Source organism: Anopheles moucheti, chromosome X, assembly GCF_943734755.1.
Source record: "Anopheles moucheti chromosome X, idAnoMoucSN_F20_07, whole genome shotgun sequence".
NCBI classification, from domain to species: Eukaryota; Metazoa; Arthropoda; class Insecta; order Diptera; family Culicidae; genus Anopheles; species Anopheles moucheti.
The window spans coordinates 4,989,985-5,004,267 of NC_069142.1; the positions used below are offsets into that span (position 1 = coordinate 4,989,985).

The window sequence follows — 14,283 nt, forward strand, 5'->3', positions numbered from 1 at the left end:
ATTCACCGCTAGAGGGCGCCACACCGGGACCAACTTTTCCCGGGACTTAGGCTCGATGTGGGCGGATGTGGATCGAAACGGGACGATACCGATTGCCATATAGAGGTCCTCGATGGGGTCGGGGGTGAGATTCTAGTAAGCTTCGAGGTGGTGGTGGTTTAGGGGATTTTGTATACAGGGTACGTGAGTATTAAGACAAACATTCGCTAATATTCGTAAATAGTAACTACATCCAACTGCTGGCTTTTCGCTCTCGCATTCACGCTGACGCTGTACATCGCTGGCATCGCTAGCTGACCGTATGGTGAGCGGGGTTGTTTGATTTTTTTTTTGGTATTCCTGTTTGCCTGTTTATGTCCGGCATGTGGCGTTGGTGGCCCTCACTTACAGCCCTCACTATCAAGCCTGGCAGGGCGGCCATCTTGAAACGGCACCCATCAGCAGGATAGCTTGTGTGCATGTGTGCGTAAGATTTTGTGTGTGTGTGTGTTGTGGAGTTGTTCGATCTACCTGTTTACCTTTCCATCCCTAATACGCCTGTCAACAATAATACCGTCAATTCTGATACTGTTCTTTTATTCTCGACTTGCTCGCCCCTGCACCCTGCTGCGCGTTTTGCTTCTTACGCATTTATTATTTAGTTTTATTAATATATTTCATTTTTTTTGGACTTTTTTTATAGAAACGGGAGTTTGAGAAATCGTTTATGCATTAGAAAAAAAAGAAAACATTAGAACAAAATAGAAAATAATACACAATATCGTTCGTCCTTCCTATCAAGATTGTTAGTGATTACGCATGATAGAGTTTTTAATAGATTCTCTCTCTCGCGCGCGCGCGTGTAAGTGTGTTGTTTGAGGTTGGTGTGTGTGTGTATGTGTGTGAGCGTGTGAGAGATTGTTTTTTTTGGGTCGAGAAAAAGTTGCTATCTTTAAAGGAGTAACTTTTTACCGATTTTTTTTGTTTGTTTGCTTTGGGTTTGTTTATGCTTTCAATATCGACTCCCTACTATCTACTATCGCATACTCCGCCCCCCGAGGGGGGGAAACCGGAGTCAACCGCGCATTAAACCGACCGGTATACGGTCATGCTTTACATACTCATCCAGGTGCATATGTGTGGTAGCGGTTCGCCTTGTTGTGCGTAAGTTAAAGCTGAGCCACGCGCTGAGATGAAGACGGGGAAAAATCGGGGTACTTCGTTAGGACTGTTGGATAACCGTCGAGGGGTGGGTTTCCGGGGAGTGGGGGAGGAAAAAAGGACGTTTGTGTGTGTGTGCGTGTGTTTTTAAGGGTGGAAACAGTAAAGGGACAGTTCGGTAAGCTTTTAAGCACCAATTGCATTCCCGCTTAGTGCAGCGTCGAGTAGAGCGGCTTCGTCTCCGGTTCGTACTCCATCTCCTGCGGAAACACTACCTGGCTTGGTTTGTCCTTGAGGTACAGTCCGTAGCGCGATGGGTATCTGCGGCAAAGGGAAGAGAGCAACCACAGGGCATGAATGTATTAGACGCCAGAAAAGCAATAAAAAACAGATATAAAATAGTTAAGCTTCTCTATTCGTTATTAAATGGTTTTTCTTCGTGTTTTATTTTCGTTTTTTCACCACCCCAGTCGGTGACGGTGGTTGCTTTTACGAGCCTTTCGGTGACGGCTTTCGTATAGCGCGCGCAATGTAACCGTTCCGGATCAATCGAAGCCACCCCTGTGGCATCGTGTTTCGTTTGTGTGTGTGTGTGTTTTTTTTTAATTTACTCGCCCCATAAAGCCTGCGAAAGCTACTACTTCGAAACAGGTTTAGATGGCTAAATAAGATAAAGCCACTAGCATGTGACGTTGCTTGCCGTTCCGTTTGCCAGCTTCATTTAAACTTTCACCCTCAACAAGTCCGCGTGGGTGTGAGCGCGACATTAAGGATGATTTTGTGGAATGAGCTTTTCTCGTCCTTTTCGCGACGATGCGTTGGAAGGAACACCAATCACAGTGGTCAAAGGCCTGAATTTATTTAAGCTTATTTGTATTTATATATCCCCATTGTTTTATGGCACAGATCATAGACGAGTTGTTGCAATGTACACCAAAAATTGTTTTATTATGACCAATTTTCACACCAATCCAATCCCACCGTGATCCAATGCTAATCGTTTTGCCGTGGGTTCGCCGCAATTCAATATCCTTTCCGGACGGCTCATGTCAGTCCCCGGTAGAATGGCACCGACACTGACGGCACGGAATATTTCCTATACTCAGCATTCTTCGACGGATTTTTCGCGCACCGCCCATCCACCGTTATCGCCCATCCGCACAAAGCGTGCCGAAACTTCATGTCGGTACAATTTACACTTTAAGCCCGCGGTGAAAGGCAGCTCAACGGTTTTATGTTTATGCCATCCCTTCAACTTTCGGTCGCGTAAAACTATCTCACCGAAGGGCAGCAAAAAAAATGTGCGGTATGGTGGAATTTTTTTCACCATTCCCCCGTCCCGAACATCTTGCGCCCGCCCCTGCACACTGGAAAGAAAACTTGCCTAGAACGGGATAAAACTTGGCATACCGTGAAGTGGTTCGCCCGCAAGCCGTGTGGTGGTTTTTATATTTTTTGCGATTTTGTGTTACATTTTCTCTCTCCCTTTTCGCGCATTTCATTTCCGTCGTGCCAGCAGCTGGTAGCTAGCGTGTACTATCATCAGCTTGCATTATGCCGTGGACTGAATTGGATTAAATTATCCCCACTGTCCAATCGCGCCAATTGCTGTGAACAGTTCGAGGCGGGAAGTTATTTTTCCTTTGTCAATTATCAACTACAAAACGGTACGGTGGCGATTACGCAAAATATATCATTCTTTTGTTGTACGATTTCTACACGCCAAGCTTCGTGCTGATAATCACAATAGCCGCCTTGTTAAATGATACACAAATAGCGCTAGTAACGATAATTTCGCTTACACGGTTGTGATGCTCGAAAGCATTCCATCATGCCGTTTGTGGCTTTCATAATTTATTCTACCCATAGCGCCTAAAGGTATGCTATTCGCACAGCAAAACTATTTCAATTCACCTTAAAATAAACGTTTGATTGTAACTTTCCATGGGGCATGGGGTTTCATTTTGCTCTACCCCTCCGGGGTATTTATGAAACCACCAACGCCACGACCGTGTTACATTTATGCTCGAACTACTCTAAATTGCACCCAATACGGAGAAGGACCGTAATTTTCAATTATAAATAAAACGTCTGAACATCAACACCAACTTACCTGCGGTCAATTTCCCGCATCCGCTCCAAATGGTCAGCCCAGGCTTTCTCGGCATCGGCCAGTCTGTTTACGCTTGCTGCGGGAAGGAGAAAATACGAACGGGTAAATCGAATCATTACGCGGAAATTTATTTGCCCCGAGCATCGTGCGCGCTGGCGTTTCACAAAAGGAATGGGGCCCATTTTGCCATTCATTTACGATCCGGACTATTAATACGTTACGTTCGTATGGTGTAACATTTTAACGCGATTATTAAGAGTAAGCGATGCAACGGAACCGATTGGACGATCAGTCTTCCCAGTGGGGTGTTATTACATCACGCTATTGCAATGCTGCCAGATAAATCTGATCAAATTTATACTGTTGCAGCAAGTTTAATTTAATCAGCTTTATTTCTCGGGGGTTTCTGGTAAACGGCGTATTACCGCCCGGTTGTTTATTGCATTGGATGCGCCTAATAGTATGCAATCATCACAACTTTGGAATATTTTCTATGGCTAATGTGTGCCCAATGCTCGAAAATCGCCTTATTGTTTGGTGTAAAAATTAAGTAAATTTTGCATACCACAGCAGGCGTGTTACAACCAGTGTACTATCAATGGAAGTCATAGCAACCGAAACACTCACAGGGGTACGTTATACGACTTCAGTCTACAGTGAAACGGTACGCACCGCATGCTACGGAAACAAATATAAATATTTAACAGAATAGCAATTAGCTACGCTATTCCCCTTAGTTGCTCTTTCCATTGATTTGCATATTAATCGGAAATGAAAACTAGAACCTGTGTTGCCTTCCCTTCCCCGCAACCGTGCACCGCTGTGTATATGCTTGACTTACGTGCTCTCTGCGAACGCGTGTAGTGATGGTCGTAGATTGGCCGGGGCGAGTAGCCGTAGGTTTCCCGGTGTACCGGCAAGTAGTGATAGCCGGGCGAGTTGATGCGACCGACGGCGGTGTCCGGTTCGTCGAACAGCAGGATCGGTCGCCGGTAGGCCGGAGTGTCGTGTGCACGAATATCATCGGATCCTGCCAAATGTATGTAGTTCGTTTTTAAAACAAACCCATTAAAAACTCTAGTAGCGATTTAATTCTAGTACAAATTTTGCGCCTACATGTATGCAATCGAACGTGTTCCGGCTAGTCTTTCACTAGCGTGGGTTTTTTTGCGGGTTGCATACTTTAAGGGGTTTTAGCAATAAAATTCTACACTCACCCTTCAAGGATCTGATGTATGACTGCCAAAACTTGGCCTTTTTGTTTGGCGTCTCATTCATGCCAATCATAGCAAGATGGTTCTTGAACATTTTGATAACTGTTCTAGTCGAGTGATTCGTTCGCTGAAAGGCAAAGAAAGATAAAGAATTATTGAATAACCGCACGATACAGCTATGTTAGGAAGCGCGCCCTAATTAAAGCGACGGCAGAACCTTTGCACACCAAAATGTAACATTTATAGAGCACCGCCCTAGTCTGGCACCCACAACCAAGCGCACGAATTCAGCAACCTGTCTGCGTAGCGGTCTGTTTACACACAAACTATGAAAATAATGAAATGTTTACCGACCGGAGCAAACAGCCTTACCTCGGGTCGGTAAACAGTACAAGGCGATGGTACAATTTAATTTCACCATTGCCGGCACTTGTTGAAACCGGCAGTGTCGATACATCAAATCGACCGATTCTAAACGGCAACTCGTTGCCGGTGCGGTGTTTTAATTGCAGTGACAAATCACTCCCCTGCGCCCCCCAAAACCCAACAGGCACAACGGCGTACGAATGGAAAGTGATTTTGCGTTCGAAAGCGCATGTATTTGCACAACGATGTACACGTTGATTGGCGTCTGCGGAACGGAAGCACCCCTGCACGGACGCGATCCGTTTTGCGATCTTTCCATTCCCTGCTTTGGGGCTGTGATTAATGTTGTAAAAACTCTGCGTAAAAGCTGGCGTCTAAATTAAGTTAAAGTGAGCATTGATTTGATTTGCTTTGATTTTTGTGTGTCCTTGCGAAGGGAAACGTTAAAGTTTTGTCTTGCTCGAATCCGGCTCGAAGGATGAAAAGGGCTGCTTTAATGCTGAGGGCAGCTCACGATACGATACACACAGAGCGGAGTTTGCAACCGTAATGTCCACGGTTGACCCGAGCCAGGCAATCATCAATCAATCAATGCCGGGACAGCGAACAAGCCTATGATGACAAGCTTGAACTCGCTCCGCAACTTGGCAGGTCGATCGAATATCTCCGCTTCACGCGAATAGTATGGTTGGGCTTTATTCTTTCACCAACCTAATTTCGCTTGAAATAAAGCAGAAAAAGCCCTGAATCAGGGAAGTGGGGAAGACTAAATCACTTCTCAGTTTCATCCACATTATATCCCAATCGAAAATGCGGTCAAAACACTGGTACCGAATGTGGTTGAATTTCACCGAACTTTCAATGAACTAGCGCCTGAATGTATGCAATCGAGTGTTACAATATCTGTTTTAACCACGTACGCATTGTAGCGATGGTTGAAGTAGGGTTATGAGAAAGAGAAGGAGAGACACAAAAAAAGAAAAGAGAAAGAGGGATGGCACGTTTCAGGGTATGGTTTTGATGTGTAATTGATTACTTCCAGTGCTACGCGATGCATACAATATATTTTACGCTGCAAAATTCGCCAACTGTTACGTCCAGCTTGCCTCTTGAACCTTTCCCTGTGCTGTGCGCTTCGCAGCACGTTCAAATGAGCCACCACTACACTCCGTTGCGTCAGCAAACCGACACCTTTTTTCGCCGCATATCGTACGATGAGTGCGAGCAGGGTTGCGAGGGTTAGATTCGGCAACCATTGAAGTCAGCTCCATTAAATTATTTTTCACTTCCCCTCCCACCCCCACCCCCTCCCCCCCTATTTCCCCCGCACCCCACCCGTTTTTCCTTTACCTCGAATCGAGGTGGCCGAGGTGGCTTCACGGTGAACGTTCGCCTGCACGGCATGATAATGGGAAACGAACAAGTAGTTTTGCTGCCTCGCCAACACCGTTGGATGGTGTTCTTGAAGACACGGCACCCACAGCTCTCAACGCTTTGTTGGTGTGTGGTTGTGTGTGCCCGTGTTGGGTGGAAAAAAAAACCTTTGCCAGGAACGTGAGCAGAATCACATCACACCCGCAAAGGGTAGCTCTGGAGCGGTGTTTAAAGAGCATCAGCACTGCAATTGACACGTCCATGATTGAAGCCATGTTGAGTCGTTTCATCCCATCCCGGTAAACGAGATGCAGTACGTAAAAGCACTCGGTACGAAATGTACGTGTGCGGTCGTGTGTGTGTGAGTGATTCATTATAGCAAACCATAAAACCACTGGCATCACAAAACATTACCTAGTCGGCAAGGTGTGAACAAAAATCAAGTACCCTTTGCCCACAGAACTGCTCTTGCCGCTACACTTTTTATCAATTATAATGCACTGGAAGAAACCTCATTGTAAAATGTACACGGTGAGGCGAAAAACGCTACATTACGATTGTTGCAACCAGCGCACCCTTGCAGTCTTTTTTTTTATCCATTGTGGTTCTTCACCGTCCAGCTAGGTGGGCTAAATTGGCGAACCAACAAGTGGCCCTCAAGCCACTCTAACCGGGACATTATGGGTACTCCACCGTGTTTCACCGATGACAGTTTGAGGTTGAGTAATGCTCTCTTGTAGGTGGATGTAGAAAGGCTCGCTCTAGAATTTCTTTCTACGCTGCACACGTCACACACCAACACCGCACCGCAGGCAGACAGTGGAAAGGGAGCACTTGGTTCGCCCACCCGTACGCGCTGCAATGCTAGATTCAATTTTGAAATTCCAACTGCTCACGGCATTCGCAGCAGCCGTGGAGTTGGGTGGAAACCACCTACTCAAGCACGAAAACTCCGGCAAACCGGACTCGGGTGTGGGCTAAAAATAAAAAAAAAATACCGCCCATGCATGGGGAGATCGTGATCCATGGTAGCTTGCGCTGATGGATGGATTGAAACATCTCGTACATTTGACCGCAATGCGAACGCTACCGTAGAAGGGATGATTGGGAAAATCTCACAACTGCAGATCCAAACCTGCCTCACTGCGAGCTTGAGAATGTAACTGATGGCACATCACATTCGGCACGGATTGAAGCAATCGGGAATACATTTTCCACCCCATTTCCCCATTGTTCCGCGTTCCTCGCCATCCACGCAAAATCACGCGAGATGTCACCGACCTAATCGAGAAAAACCGCACGTCCACGCGCAACTTGTTGCACGCCGCAACAATCAAACGCACTTGCCGTCTAATCGCTCTAACCACTACGCAGAATTTGCTTGCAAGTGCAAACCAATTCACTGGAAACTGGCCGATTGTTCTGGTTCGCTGGCACGGTATTCGGTGCTTGTGTGCACGTGTGATTGATTGTGATACCTTGTGTAGTGTAGCGGGACTAGACTAGACTATTTGCCTGCCACGCACAAAACCACCAAGTAAACCTACTTCAGCAAAGCTTAAGCCGTTCTGTCGAAGGATACGATCGTTATCGCCGGAGCGTTCACTGCCAACTAGCGCACCAGGTCGGTCGCCATCGTACCGCCAGGGCCCCAGACTGACCACAGCACACACACACACACATACACACATACACGCGTACACATACACTACCACCCACTCACATTCCAATCTACCTCCTGCATCACCCCTTCTCCCATCATCTCATCTTTCCTCAGGTTTGCTCTTCCATTGAAGCAATTTTCTTCTGGTGCCGTGACCAGGATCCGCTTCAAGGGAGAGTGAATCCAAGGTTACCGGCAGCATGGAAGCGGGAGGGTTTCGGTGTCAGTCAGTCAGTGGAAAACACACGCTCTCCTCGCTCTCCAAACGGAGCGGTTCCATTTTGTTCCCTCCCCCCCCCCCTCCTCATATTTCCATCCCCTTGCCGCCGACTTCCGTATCCATCTTTATTAAAAAAAACAAGGCCGTGGAATAGTGCGCCTGTGGCGAATGAAGATATTTATATCTGTGCGCCGTTACGGTTGCAGTTCGGACAGCGCACGTTACTGCACGTTGGAATAAGCCATGGATCGCACGGGGCAGGTAGACTCAGGAGCTCGCAGACACACATACAAAAGAATTGATTTTCTTCAATTTTCCCTTGGCATTTCTGTGTCTCGCCGTTAAGTTGCTCAGGGTTAGAAGAGCCATTACAACCAATGAATCGTACGGTTGTGTCGGGCTGTTCTATTACCGGGAAGGGAGTGTTCTGGTTTTTCGTCCCTCCCCTCCCCCCCCCCTTCCCCCCTCCACCACTCGAAGGGGTAATTAGGGGTGCGGGTGATGACATCATGGTTCCAAATTTAACAGAGATGGATTCTGGTACGGTTAGATCGTCGATTTATATGTGTGAGTGGAAATAAATCAAACCACCACCGTGTAGCCGTGTGCTGACACTACGCTTTCTGCGTTATTCCAGTCACTCTTCGCTATTCAACGCTGAGGCTTTGAAAGGCGGTAGTGGGGGAAAAACGTCAACAACACCAAAAAAAAAAAAACTCTTTAGCTTCTTAATTAGCACCAACAGGGAACAGTAGACCTAAGGCTACACTTGTCTTGCTTCACAATAATACGCCGCGCAATGCACACCCAGATCTCATTATATTGACATCTAATTAGATATCTCTACCCCTAGTGCAGTACGGATGCTAATTAGTCTAGCACAAACTGTACTTTTAGTTGTTTGTGTGTGTGTGTGTTTTTTTTGTTTTGTTTTTCCCCTTTATCTCGGAACAAAAAGCAAAAAAAAAAACAACAAACATTCGGTTGCCAAGGGGTTGGTTGCACAAACAAAATAAAAATCCACAGGTTTAATGTACCGGCCTACCCGTGCCAGCATATGCGCCATGCCAAGAGGGCATCCGCGTTGGCTTAAAACGGCATCGAGCGATGCAAAATAGCGCACAGGTGACTAGCGGTGTGCAATTGCGAACACGATTGCGCACGCTCGGACCCAATCGAAATTTTGCCCACTGGCATCAAACTGTTAGATATAGTTGATAGGAGGGGTAAGGGGGATGCAGGAAAGTGTTAAAGGGGTGTGGGGGGGATGGTAGGTTTTTTTTCTTTTGGCTTCAGAGAATCATAGCTGCTGAGAAACTATTTTTGGACGGCTTTGTCCAGGGGTTTTGGGCTGGGTCCGGTTATGGTCTGACATTCCAACTCGTGCTCGTGCAACGGGCATAAAAGTGAAAGGCGTAGAGATGAAGTCAGCTTCAAGAAAGAGAGATAGAGAGAGAGAGAGAGAGGGTGGATGATGTTTGATATATCAGTGCAAGTGAATATATCTCAAGGTTTCTTTTTTTTTTTTTGGTTGGATTGATAGATTGATGGTGGTAGGTGCTTGGACAGAAAAGCATCACCAAGAAGCAGGATCTCCGCCATAATGTGCAACAACTTGTGCAATTTCAGTACTCTGATACGGTAGGGTGTGTGACCGAGTGCGTCGCGCTTAGGGATGATCTTCAGCCCCAACAAAAAGCGATCCGTTGAGGTTGATAGCAGATGTTAATGGGACACATTCTAGAGAATGTCTTGGTGGTTCCCGTGTAGTGTCACTGTGTTTTTTTTTAACCCCGCACACTAACGATTCTGGTGAGGTTTTGTTAACAAATGGTGCACTCTTGCACCTTAATCCTCTGCACTTGCTTTGTACACAATTTGTTTTTTTTTGTTCGTCCACCCTCGGCACACTCGGCACATTTTCTACCATTCTACCTACCGTAACCCCTAAAACCCCTTGCACAGGGCACCCCCCCCCCCCCCCCCCCCTTTACATCAATGCACGCACTCAATAAAAAAAAAACACAACTCAATAAATAAAAACAGTTCTAGCAAAGCAATCACAAACACACGAAATCCAGATAATGGAAGGGTACCAAGTAGGGATTAACGTTCGCCGTTCAACTCCAAGATCCACCGGGTTCACAACAGGCAACTGTTCGCCCGCAATCGAGTACTTGCACACGGTGGGGATCGATCGATCGCGTGAAGACGCTTGAACTACACTGTTCCACCTCCGGCTTCGTGCTGCTAGCACGCGATCAGCACGCCCAAGCGTAAGCCAAACGAACTAATGCAGGGGGTTTGCGAAACAAAACAGAATCGCAAAACAAAATGGACGTCTACCACGAATGGAGGGAAATTATTTTGCACCCTGCTTGGAACGATTCTATCGTAATACTGATCGTGATTCGATCACGGCCCAACGAAGAAAGGTGCCGCCATGGCTGTCTCGGCTGTGCTGGCGGACACCGCGCATACCGCGGTCTAGGGATGCGTGCGTGTCTGTGTGTGTGTGTGTGTGTGTGACTTCCTCTGGACGACGATGGACTAGTTGGATGGGGGGGTTATTCAAAGCACAGAGCACCATTTTTCTTTTTTTGTTTTTAGATTGCGCCCCACAAAAAAAACCATCCAAATGGAAACGAAAACGAAAACAGTGTTCCGCGAGGAGGGGTGGCTTGGAGGAGGGAAGGGGAGGGGAGGGGGGTGGGGTGGAGGAGGAGTATTTCAGTAGCATTCACCTCATTGCCGCACGCTCACGTAAGCAGCCTTGAACGGTAAAATGGTAACGGTGCTGGGGCAAAATCTGAACCGATGCCAAATGGCAGAAATAAAATTCATAATAGAAATCATTTGCTCTCCTGCTGCTGGGTTGGATTCGCCATTTTAGTTATTTTTTCTTTTGTTGCTCGTTATTACTGCTTGCTGATATACTTGATGGGAAAAAACAAAACGCACCCAAGGGGGCGGGGGGTGGGATGCACTTTCTTGCCCTCGTTTCTTTTTTAATTTCATTCGCCCCCTTTTTCTTCGCCTTCCATCCAACCATACCGACACCCTGCACAATAGCATATCGGGCACGCGCAGGCAGAAAAATGAAACCATCACCCACGGATGCGATAGTGTGAAGAATGGTGCGAAAACTCTCGGTAGAATAAAATCATCAAAACAAGAGCAAACAAACAAACAAACCACAAGATGTTTTCTTCACACACGCACACACACCCAAACGGAAACGTGTGCAATTGAGGTAAAACTCATTCGGTGCAGCAATCAAAAGTACTGCATCTTTCCCCTTGCACGCGGGTGCATCCTTGAGGAGCGATTGTACGCGAAACAGCTAATCCGATAAAACCCGTTTCGAGAACGACACACCGACCAGCACAAACCCCTTTTGTTCACCGAGGTCGCTCGTTCACCAATTCCTCGCTGTTGCTGCCCGCTTTATTGAAGCCATTGCAACACCTATCCACGGAAGATATTATTTATACTTTCTAACATTTTATTCATTGCAGCTGCTCACACACTGCGTTTTGTTCTCGTCTGTAGCTGTCGTTCTTTTTATCTCTAGCTATTGCTCTCTCTCTCTCTCTTTCTTTCTTCCTTTTTTTCTTTTGCGCTCGCTGTTACAATGCTGCTTGTATGCGCGTTGTTCTACCGCCACATGTGATCGATTGTGCCGATGGAGGCGCCCGGTGATGGAGACGCCTGGTAGTTTAACGGTGGCTGGGGTGCACTTCGAAAAAAAAAAACCTCCCCTTCGAAATAGTGCGCGTCCGTTTTCGCGAACCACTTTGTTTCGACCACATTCGGTGCACATTACTCAACTGGTGCAAAATTGACAGGTTAATTTTTCGTGCATTAGTAGACGGTATGTATGTATGGTACGGTGAATGTATCACAGCGAACAGGTGGCGTGGAATGAGAGGAATTAAATGGTTGGCATAGTTAGTGCGGCGAGCGAAAAATAGTTTGGAACAATAGCGATATTAGGTGGACATAAATTTAAGCGACCATGGGAATAATTCCCTTTTATACGTTAATAAAAATGTATTTTTTGAAAAATTTATTCAAAATAACATTTAATTTTCAAATTTTATTTATTTGAATTGGCTTTAGGGTTTTAATGTTTAATAACAGATTGTTATTGTAGTGTAAAAGGACTCCACTAATTCGTAATGAATCATGTTAGTGTGGAGTTCCTGATGAATCCGTTAAGTAGAGTCATTAATTTGAATCTTTTGAGAAGATTCATTCGAATCATTAGTTCACTCTCGAAAGAATCACGAACTCCTAACGATTCACATCATTCACAATGGCTCTTTGAGTGAGAGAATCGGGGTCTTTACTACCAAGGTTAATGATACAGAGTTTAGGAATCTTGGAACCATCTGCCCTATTCTTTGAACCTTCGAAAACTCACCGAAATCACTCACGAATCTGATGCTGAATGACTGCGTTGAAGGGTAGTTTTCCAAACCTTGCAATTTTGCGGGGCCGAGCGGTAGACATTCACACGTTTTGCTCTTATTTTCCACCCCTCCCACACACTTTCTCGCTCCCCGCACGCTAACACGAACTTTTCCACATCGCCTGATGCACACACACCTGGTGCTTGAAGCTAAACAGTGTTCCCGGTGCACAGAGCATTTCCTGCGGTACCCAGGTTTTATTCACCGGTCGACACTGGTAATATTTTTCCCGCAGCTCATGCACCCAGAGCGTGCTGATCTCGTCGTACGTAACGCAGCGCGGTGCTTCACACGCCACCGCGTCGGGAGCAGCCGTGATCGAGCATTCGGTCCAGTAGACGGGCAGCACGCATACCTGCCGTTCGTAGCTGAACAGTGTCCCTGGTGCGCAAGCCATCAGCTGCAGGTACCAGGTACCGTTCTGGCTCGGACGACACTGCTGGTAGTGTGCCGGGTCGGGACCCGTCCAGAGCGTGTTGATGTTATCGTACGTAGCGCAGCGCGGAGTTGGACAGAGTCCGCTGACGGCTACGACCACTACCGTTCCCAGGACGACTAGCAAGGACCCGATCGAATGGAACTGTCCTCGATGTAGCATTATTGCTGGATGGGATCAAACAGAAAAAAAAGGATGTAGTTTTGCATAGCACACGTTACTTTTTTTAATTAATGTCAACGCTCACAGTCAATTAAATCCACTATAACGTGCGGCGACTTTAAGCGAAATGATATCACCCAACGGGAACGATTTTGCTTTTGTAGTGCAGCCTTCACCCACTAAATGTAGCTTATCGGACCGTACGGTTATCGGCTTCCACTGATCTTTATGGCACAATAAATCAAACAACTGCAGTAAAAGGGTACCCCTCTTCTGTGGTCGATTTGGAACATTTCCATAACGCAATTATTCGATAAAGAACTTTTGTTTTGTTGCCCAATTTGCTTATCTTTATTGCGCAGATAGCAAACGTTTAATCAAAACAAATAACGCTAACCGGATGTTATCTCTTTATTAGCTTAAGTAGATTAAAGTGCAAGCGTAGTGATTAGCATAGAAGATAAAAATAATGACGCAAATTTAATTTTACTCTCCACTCCGTTACACCTCAGTTTGCAGGTGACAGTGCGCTTCATATGAATAAGGTGTTTTAATTTTGTTTAGAAAATAAATAAAGCAAAGTTATCGTTAAGTACAATAAAACACAATGGAATTTCTACGGATGCATAAATGGATCTATTCCACAATGGTTTAACAATTAATGTTATGAAACCGTTGGTAAGCCGTTATTAAGCCAGCGAGTAAATAATCTTTTTTTTTTTTGTAAAAAATAAATTCACGTTTCTCAATATATTAATCACACACTTTATCGAGTCCAATAACTTCATGGTAGAGAACACTAGAGCTAAGCTACATAGTCTACACGCTGCAGGGCTATCTTCAGTGTTTTCCTTACGCATTCCTCCAACCCGGTATGGGGACAGTGGAGTCACAGTGGAGTCACTATTTACTTCCACGACTAGATAACGCACTAACCATTTTCAAAATACTGCAAAAAAACCACGGGTTCCCGAGGTTAAAGCATGTTTATTATTGACCTAATGATAGGCCCCGTTCAGCTACATCTCGATAACCTTGAGATTGCTAGTTTAAAACACCCAACCAAACATCATCATATCGATACAAAGTTAAACCAAAGGCTGGGTGCTTTTTGCGGTAA

The 14,283-nt window shown here is 45.9% G+C and overlaps 2 protein-coding genes across 2 annotated transcripts; both read right to left on the bottom strand.

Moving 5' to 3' along the window:
- Positions 1 to 822: 822 nt before the first annotated feature.
- Positions 823 to 7,809, bottom strand: LOC128306311 (uncharacterized). Its single transcript, XM_053043773.1, has 5 exons — positions 7,755 to 7,809; positions 4,471 to 4,594; positions 4,095 to 4,283; positions 3,254 to 3,329; positions 823 to 1,461 (listed from the first exon to the last, which is right to left on the bottom strand). The coding sequence occupies exons 2-5, from the start codon at positions 4,559 to 4,561 to the stop codon at positions 1,350 to 1,352; spliced, it is 468 nt and encodes a 155-aa protein (XP_052899733.1). The 5' UTR covers positions 4,562 to 4,594; positions 7,755 to 7,809; the 3' UTR covers positions 823 to 1,349.
- A 4,483-nt stretch (positions 7,810 to 12,292) lies between these two features.
- LOC128306513 (uncharacterized) lies at positions 12,293 to 13,163 on the bottom strand. Its single transcript, XM_053044045.1, has one exon. It carries the CDS (start codon positions 13,161 to 13,163, stop codon positions 12,663 to 12,665), a length of 501 nt encoding a protein of 166 aa, XP_052900005.1. The 3' UTR covers positions 12,293 to 12,662.
- Between the last annotated feature and the right edge of the window lie 1,120 nt (positions 13,164 to 14,283).

Coding starts and splice junctions, on each gene's coding strand:
- LOC128306311 (XM_053043773.1), bottom strand. CDS start 4,561: ATGTTCAAGAACCATCTTGCTATGATTGGCATGAATGAGACGCCAAAC. Junction 3,330..4,094: donor CACGCGTTCGCAGAGAGCAC/GTAAGTCAAGCA, acceptor TCCTTCCCGCAG/CAAGCGTAAACAGACTGGCC. Junction 1,462..3,253: donor ATGCGGGAAATTGACCGCAG/GTAAGTTGGTGT, acceptor CCTTTGCCGCAG/ATACCCATCGCGCTACGGAC.
- LOC128306513 (XM_053044045.1), bottom strand. CDS start 13,163: ATGCTACATCGAGGACAGTTCCATTCGATCGGGTCCTTGCTAGTCGTC.